Raw genomic sequence first — 7,876 nt, forward strand, 5'->3', positions numbered from 1 at the left:
AGAAAGAAGAAATTTCAAAAGAGAAGAAGAAGAGAGGGAGAAAAGAAGGAGCACACAAAGAGATTTTAAAAAGAGAGAGAGGGTTGATCAGTTGATCTGTCGACCCACTCTTAATATTTATATATGTTGACTAATTGAAAAATGGTTGAATTGCCCTTATTGACTACATGGCAAATAAACTAATAATAAAACTGAAATAACAAGCTATAATAACAAACTGAAACAACTACCAACTAACACTGACATAACTAACAAAAAATATGCTGCCATACGAATGAAGGGATGAGAGATTCATCATATGGATGGCCGAACCCTACAAGAAGGTAGGGCGAAATTTCAAAAATCTCTCTCTCCCATCTGGGAATTGCATTCCCTGTTTTAGAAAATCTGCATTTTCAATGATCAATCTTGAACCAAGAACCGAACCAGATCTGAAACAAAAGGTAGGAGAGGGAGATACCTGATACGAAGAAACAGTATCTTCCAATGAAGGTGTTCACGCCCAAAGAAATCTCCAAAGACTGCTCCCACTGAAGATGACACAGTGTAGGGTGGAGCAGAATCAGCAGTGTTCTTCCCAAGAACCGAATCCTTCAGCAAGAATTCGATGGAAGCTGTAAGCACGACTTCAGATCAGCCTTTCTCCAAAGGCTGATATCAAGAACACTTCTTTATCACTCCTACAAGAATGGAGATCAAACTGGCAATGGCAGCGACTGTAGGAGAACGCAGAGAGAAGATAGCGCAGTCTCACTGTTGTTGTCTTCTCTCTCTGTGATCTGAGATTTGATCTCTAGGGTTGAGTGTTGTGAAGAATGGTTCGCCCCCTCCTTTTATAGCCTTAAAGAGAGTTCCTAATCTCATTAGGAGTTTCTTGATCCAAATTCCTAATCAAAATCTGTATTTGGATCAAGAGTTCTCTTTAAGAGATAAGGATAAGTCATTTATCTTATCTACAGATTAGATTAGCCCTCCTAATCTCATTAGGAGCTTTCCAGATCCAAATCTCTATTTGGATCTAGACTCTCTAAGTGGATAGGGAGTTATCCCTATCCAATCTGTTGATCCAATCCCAGATCCGCCCCTTCTTTAAGTAATCAAATTAGACCAATTCGAATTGGGCTTTAGGCCCATTAAGTCCATGTGCTCATTAACCTTCCAAATTGCTACCCGATTGGGTTTCTCTATATGGCGTGGGACCCAAACATTGATCTACACATCAGCCACATGGCCGAATTCACTGTTATGGGCAATGAACCCCTGAGCCCGTCACCATGGGCTCTTAATGAACCCAACACTTACACTAAGTGGTCCCTGGGCCAAGCCACCTTATAAAAACCCAGGGACTATGGGCAGATGCAAGATTAGCCCATCAGGTATTACCCTCAATGGTCTTACACTTAACCTCTCAGCCCATAATGATCAAACACTGTCCGACAAGAGAGGACCTCTCCCTCGGCTGCAAGGAACAGTGTTGCACTCTCCACTCGCATGGATCCCGAGAATTAAAACATTTTGCAAACATTTTGAAATCATAATATATATATATATATATCTTTATATAAATATATTTTGCAAAACAAATTTCAACAATTGAAATCGGCTGCCGGCAGCTTTGGTTTCCATCAGAGAGAGTGCATTCCCGATCATTACCTTTGTCCGACAAAGGGGCTGATCCTGTTACTATGATCACCCACTCAGATGAATTATCGGACTGTCCCAACATACCCAGGTTTTGATCCCCTCTAAGGATCTCACTAATTGGCATATCAAAGACAGTCAAATCCGACACTTAGTGAAGTATCATAATCGAGTTTAGGGGTCAAGTGTAACATTCCAGTTTTGCCCACTAATCACCAAGGTTCAGGGCAATACTGGAATTCTGGTCCGGTTCAAAGTTTCAAGTTAAGCCTACAGTACATGTACCTCGGGTCTCACCTTGACAGTTGAGACAGACTACCCCAACCAACTTGGCGGCACATCAGTGTCAGCCTTAGCAGGATAAATCTTCCCAAACTTATCCAACGACTGTGAGAATTCTAAACTAACATGAGTCTCATATGTATCCAATTTAAGGGTATTACACAGAAACACACTAGAATAACATGAATCAAATATGTACTTTATTCATTTACAATAAATGTCATAATGTACATCATTCTGATTGGAGCAAAGGGCATACACTGTCTAACAATGAACACAATGGGGACCATTGGGTCCACATCAATGTTCTCTACAGGCCTATCAAGGAGCCTTAGAGAGTTTGAGATTTCTTCGGTGTCTAACCTGCTTGGCCTCTTGTTTTTGAGTAAATCTTTCTTCTCCTCTCTTGTTTCCACTTCTTCTTCTCCTTCCCTTCCCATGATAGAAGTTTGGCGGGTTCCTAACCCCCCAAAGGTTAGTGCTTTTTGTTGGGAAGTTTTCCATACATCAATATCGGTGTATTCTGCATAAGTTGAAAGGTGAGACTACTTTTCATCTCTTAATATCATGTCCTTTTGTTTGTTGTATTTGGGAATGGTTTTGCTCTCTTTTTGGTTGTAGGTGAAATCCCCATGATAGTTTGGATGGATTGTTCAAACTGTCCTTTTTGAGGAACACAAGAAGGGATAGAATTTTGTGGAGATGTACAGGAGCAGCAGTGATTTGGCCTATTTAGGAGGAAAGGAATTCAAGAATTTTTTGCAACAAAGAAAAGAGTATAGGGGCGACTATTGATTTAGTAACTTTAAAGAGTGGCTCATTGGGTGAAGACTATCTTTTCTGACTTTACAATGGAGGATTTTTTGAGGAATTAGGGGACAGTGGCTGGTACCTCCTTAGCCAAACAAAAATCTCTCAAGGTATGAACACCCCCAACTGGTGGCTGGATAAATTTGAACTTTGATGATAATAGCTTGGGTAATCTTGGTTCGTCAGGAATTGGGTGTGTGCTAAGGGATGAGGCCAGTAACATATGTGGTTTATATTTAGGTCTGATTGAACAAGGAGACTCAACGCAGAGCTCTTGGCTGCAGTATTTGGGGTACAAAAAGCTAAAGAAATGGGGCTTTCAAGGTTGGCGATTGAAGGGGACTCAAAGGTAGTAGTAATTGGACGGATGAAGAAAGGAGAGGGATGGTTTGACAATATAGGAATGAATTCAGGTGATTCAAAAGGCTGCCAAGGAATCTAAACAGTATAGTAAGGTGGGTAAGAAGATCAGCTAATTGATTGGCAGATGGCTTAGCTAAGCAAAGAGTCCATAAACAATAAATGTATTGGGTCCAATTGTAATAGAGTGGGGTCTTTCTATTGTAATGGGCTGTCTATCGCAGCTGATCAAAAAAAAGGGTTGTCCATCACACAACTTCTTGTTGTATTCTTTCTTCCTTATTAATAAAATATTTTGTGTTGCTGATCCAAAAAAATGTCACTTCCTTGAGGAAATGTAGCATCCTCATATAGAGGCTTGGCTTTAATGATGGCAGAAGACTCTCAAATGCAAATAGTATTCAGATGAATGCAAGAAGGTCGACAGGGTCCTTGGGCCCTCATACATTAATTACATTTTTTTTATCAATAACTGTGGATTGTATTAATATTAAAAATATGAGAAAGTTACAGGCATAGGGGCTAAACAATCTTAGCTCCCAAGAACAACCATAAAACATCAAAAACAAAAGTTACAAGACAGCCCAAAATATAGAATGTCTGTTCACCCCTTGTCTAGCCTCATACATTAATTACATTGTGAAAATGTCTTTTGACTTGGTCTGAATACCCTTTTCAAACAGTTCCAAAGATGAGCAAAACTCATGCAGATGAATTAGCTAGGGAAGGAGTAATCAGAAAAAATATGTACTGGGAGTCAACCAATCAAGGCTAGCTGTGTGTATTTCTATCTATTCTAGTTTTGGGGTTATCAAGACAAAGGTTTTCCTCATTTGTTCTTTTTAATATGTGTTCTTTTTTTACAAGTCTTTTAGTATGTAATCTTTCTTGATGTATTATTTCTTAATTAAAAGAATATCTTTGATCCCAAAAAAAAAATAGCTATAGGAATTGAATGTATATCATGAAATAAGGAAATCATGTAATGTTTGCTTCCTACAGAGTTAAGAGACAATGATAACTGACCTGGTGAGTCCAAGCTGCTTCAACTAAGTGTGTCCCATATTCTTCAAGCATTTCATATAGAAGTAGGAATGCTTCCCATCTCTGTTGGCTATTCAAGCAGGGAGTGGCTGAATTGCATATTTTCCCCACGCCCAATGACTTGGCTTCCTTTTCAGCCCACTGTGCTCTCTTTGTCATACCACAAGAAGTTGAACTTTGTTCAAATGAAGTTGCTTCTGAAACACCACTGCAGCATTGGCTTCCACCACTTCTGCTTAATGCTGTTTTAAGTATGTGAAATGACTGTTTCCTCACAAAACCTTCCTTATCAACCTAAGGAAGACAAAAAGGAATAAACACATTACAAGATTCCAAATCCCTTGTACACATCAAAAATAGATTAAGAATCCCTTATTATGCTCTGGAACTACCAACTGTATTAGTAAACCAATGTGGATCTGTAAAAGAAAACTAAACAGTGAATTCTTACCAGGCCTCTTTTTATTTCATCCCAAAACTCCTTTTCAGATTTTAAATCCAAATTATCTGCCCCATTACACACAGAAACTTCACATCCATCCATATGAAGTGAGGAAGACAAATATAGAGACAAAACATTATATGCATCCCTTCGCTCTAAAGGTCCAAGAGAGAAGAGTGTTTTGCAGCACTTCCATATTTTTGTAAATAAGTACTCCCTGAAAAATCAAAATTAAAGAACTTAAATAATACTGGCACTTGATTCATTGTCAGTTTTCATTTGCAATCTGGTGCCATCTTTTAAAGCTCTTTCAGGCATAATGGGATGTAGCCCTGACTTGCCTTTCCTCCTAGCTGCTTGGAGACATTGAGGCTTTTCTGTCAGAAGATACTAAGGAAATCTGTGCCTTCTACTATTTGTTGGACAGTCTGGAAGGAAAGAAACAGCTGAATTTTTTAGGCTAAGCACCTGTGCAGGCTGTAATTGGCAAAGATGAAAAGCCCCTTATGCTGTGGACTCAGGTCCGGAAGCAGTTTTATGAGACCACAGCAGCCAGTTTAAAGATTATTGGGACAACATTATTGTTGATGCTTCTTGGTTAGCTTTTGTTTTATATGTTTTTATGAGGGAGTCTCACCCTCATAATAGTTTGGTGGTACAATATACCATTTATCAAAAAAAAATTAAAAAAAAAGGCTTAAATAGTACCCAACAATGTAGAAAGAGAATGTTAAGGCATGTGTATTATTAAAACAATATTTACTGATTTGTAGTTAGATCAAGTTGCATACTTCTACCTGGAAAGGACATGCTTCTTCCCATGTACTGCAATTTCAAAATGACTGTGAGAAACAAATGCCCTGAAAACAAATGGAAGGAGAAGGTGGATTGCACAGAAGCGGTGTTCAGAAGATTGTAAAAGTATTTGGATTGACATATCACATAGATGCCAAAGCAATTTTCCAGCAAAATTTCCTGCACAACACCCATTAGCCACCACTGGTTCTGATGTGTTGTGTACTGCTTGATGACTTCTTAGAGCAGAAAATAATAGTGAAGTTAAAATATGGCATGATACAGGCAATGGCAACGATCCAAAGTGAGAGAGCAGCAACTCTTTCTCTATATTCAAATAACTGATCTTATCAGTTGACTCCAGAATAATTGATTGCATATCCCATTGAAAGATGGTTGAGTCTTCGTTTTGTAACATGCCCAGAGAATGGCCAATAGACATCAAGCAAATGGGCACCAAGGTTGCTTCCAAGACCCCCCAGGTATTTGTTTCAATCACAATAGCGAAGAGTAATTCTGCAATCTAGAATAAGATGTAAATAAAATTACAAAAGTATACAAAGCAACAATTGATCAGCAAAAAAAAAAAAAAAAAAAACTAAATTTCAATATGCATCACAGCATGGCTCTACCTGGTTAAGTAACTCATAATCATTAGTATATATTTTAATTACTGGAAAGAAACCTTTCCATATAAAAGATCGCAGAGAATCAGGATTAGTCCCTGCATATCAGAAAATAAATATCAGACAATGAAAGAACATTCTGAATAGTCCTACTTGTTTCTGCAAAGAAGATTAAGACAGAGACAACATTGGAGAAAGTTGACTTTACCTGTTGTCTAAGTCTTAACATTTAGGAGTAAGAAGAAGTTTGATAACAGATGAAATAGCTGAACCAAAAGATTTATTGCTTTGTCTTGTAGTGAATAAGTTATTAAATAATAATTCTTATTATTTAATTACTTTACCTACTAAAATAAAAGGATAACGCAATAAGTCATTCAATTCAGCCACTTCAACCAGGAAACAGCCCCTAAATAAAGGGATGGGCAATTGGGCATTACAAAGTAAACTGAGGTTGTTTAGCAGATGACCAGCGGTACAAAAAACCGAGGTGGGAGCCATCCAAATGCAATACCACTGGTGCACATTAAACGAACGTGTTAACCGTGTTTCGTGAAGCATCCAAATAGGAACATGAGTATGGTTGAAACTCAATTGGGGGAGGGACTGAGGGAGACGGAGACGAACATATGACACGAGTGGGGGAGGAATGAAGTAGGAAACTAAAAAATGTAAATCAAAAATAGATGAAATATAATAAACAAGGAAGATAATTCATAATAGGTGGGCTGTCTTCTTAAGTGGCAGACTCATTTTACTGCACGTTCTCCCCGTGGAACATCTAGAAGTTACCGTCAGAACTTCATAATCAGAGTATGAAACATCGGAACACTCAGTTCCCAAAATGGACCAAGAACCACAACTTACCGGATTTCTTCAGAAGGTGACAGAGTGCACTCGCAAAGGACACAATGCGGCTTGAGTGAACAGAATCCGGTTTCTCGTGCTCCTCCTTGGAATCGTCCTTTCAAACAAACCCAGATTCAATTCCCATCAATTCATTTCAATTGAGCAACAAAAATTGGCCAAAAATATCGAGAATGGGTCGAACACTTCATATGCATGAACTTAACTTCAGTACACATTCAAAATCTTCTATGCAAAACTAATTCCTGGAACTTAAGTACTGGGAAATAACTATTAACGAGTACCTTTATAACATTCGAAAAAGCGTCCAGGAGTGAGGAGAAAAGCAAGGACGGAGATAATCTAGTAGAACTTAAAATGCAATCGAGGATTGCAGGAACAGCTGTTGGAGGAACTAAGCCGAAGCTCATTGTTAGTGAATCGACAGGGGAAGACATGGAATCACCTATCAGCGTAGACATTCTTCTTATGAGATGCCGACACCGAGGCGATCAATAGTGCTGCTGATAAGTGGATGGTAGCTTTGAACAATTTGCTCGAAATTGGTCAGGAGTCAGACATTTAGAAGCTTCAGACGCAGAGACCAGCGTAGAAAATTTGGAACAGTCGAAGGCAAATGGGCAAAGCAAGACAGAAAAAAGGAGCCCGCCAAGGTGGGCAAGTGTGGTCGTTCGTGGAGGTCGTTAGAATTTATAAACCCTAGGATACGAGTTGGGGTCGTCTCTTTTCCCTCCATAAACCGTTAGACCGTTAGCGTTGTATACGGGTTCGACCAAATCTTGTCGGATCTTTTTTCAACGGATTTAAATCGAATTCGGATTGCGACCTAAAAAGAAAAGGGAAAATTCCACTGAAGTTTCGGTGGTGTAAAGTTGGCATCCACACTTTCAAATGTATCACATCAAAAAGTGTCAAATTGGTCTCTATTATTAACGGACGGTTATTTGTTAAAAATGTTAAAATTACCCTTCAAAATAAGGCACTATTGTTAAATTTTCAAAAAGTGTCA

The 7,876-nt window shown here is 38.7% G+C and overlaps 1 protein-coding gene across 3 annotated transcripts in view; it reads right to left on the reverse strand.

Moving 5' to 3' along the window:
* Positions 1-7,532, reverse strand: part of LOC148880596 (tRNA/rRNA methyltransferase (SpoU) family protein) — a 127,021-nt gene extending 119,489 nt beyond the window's left edge. For all 3 annotated transcript variants that reach the window (XM_088962550.1, XM_088962549.1, XM_088962551.1), the window contains exons 1-6: positions 7,152-7,532; positions 6,868-6,964; positions 6,007-6,098; positions 5,377-5,897; positions 4,589-4,796; positions 4,120-4,431 (exon numbers count right to left, since the gene is read on the reverse strand). In XM_088962550.1, coding sequence (XP_088818676.1) covers positions 4,120-4,431; positions 4,589-4,796; positions 5,377-5,897; positions 6,007-6,098; positions 6,868-6,964; positions 7,152-7,328 — 1,407 coding nt within the window. In that variant the 5' untranslated portion in view covers positions 7,329-7,532. The remainder of the gene's footprint in view (positions 1-4,119; positions 4,432-4,588; positions 4,797-5,376; positions 5,898-6,006; positions 6,099-6,867; positions 6,965-7,151) is intronic.
* Between the last annotated feature and the right edge of the window lie 344 nt (positions 7,533-7,876).

The sequence above is a fragment of the Nelumbo lutea genome, chromosome 1 (assembly GCF_056320005.1).
Source record: "Nelumbo lutea isolate HS-2025 chromosome 1, American lotus-T2T, whole genome shotgun sequence".
Classification (NCBI taxonomy): Eukaryota; Viridiplantae; Streptophyta; class Magnoliopsida; order Proteales; family Nelumbonaceae; genus Nelumbo; species Nelumbo lutea.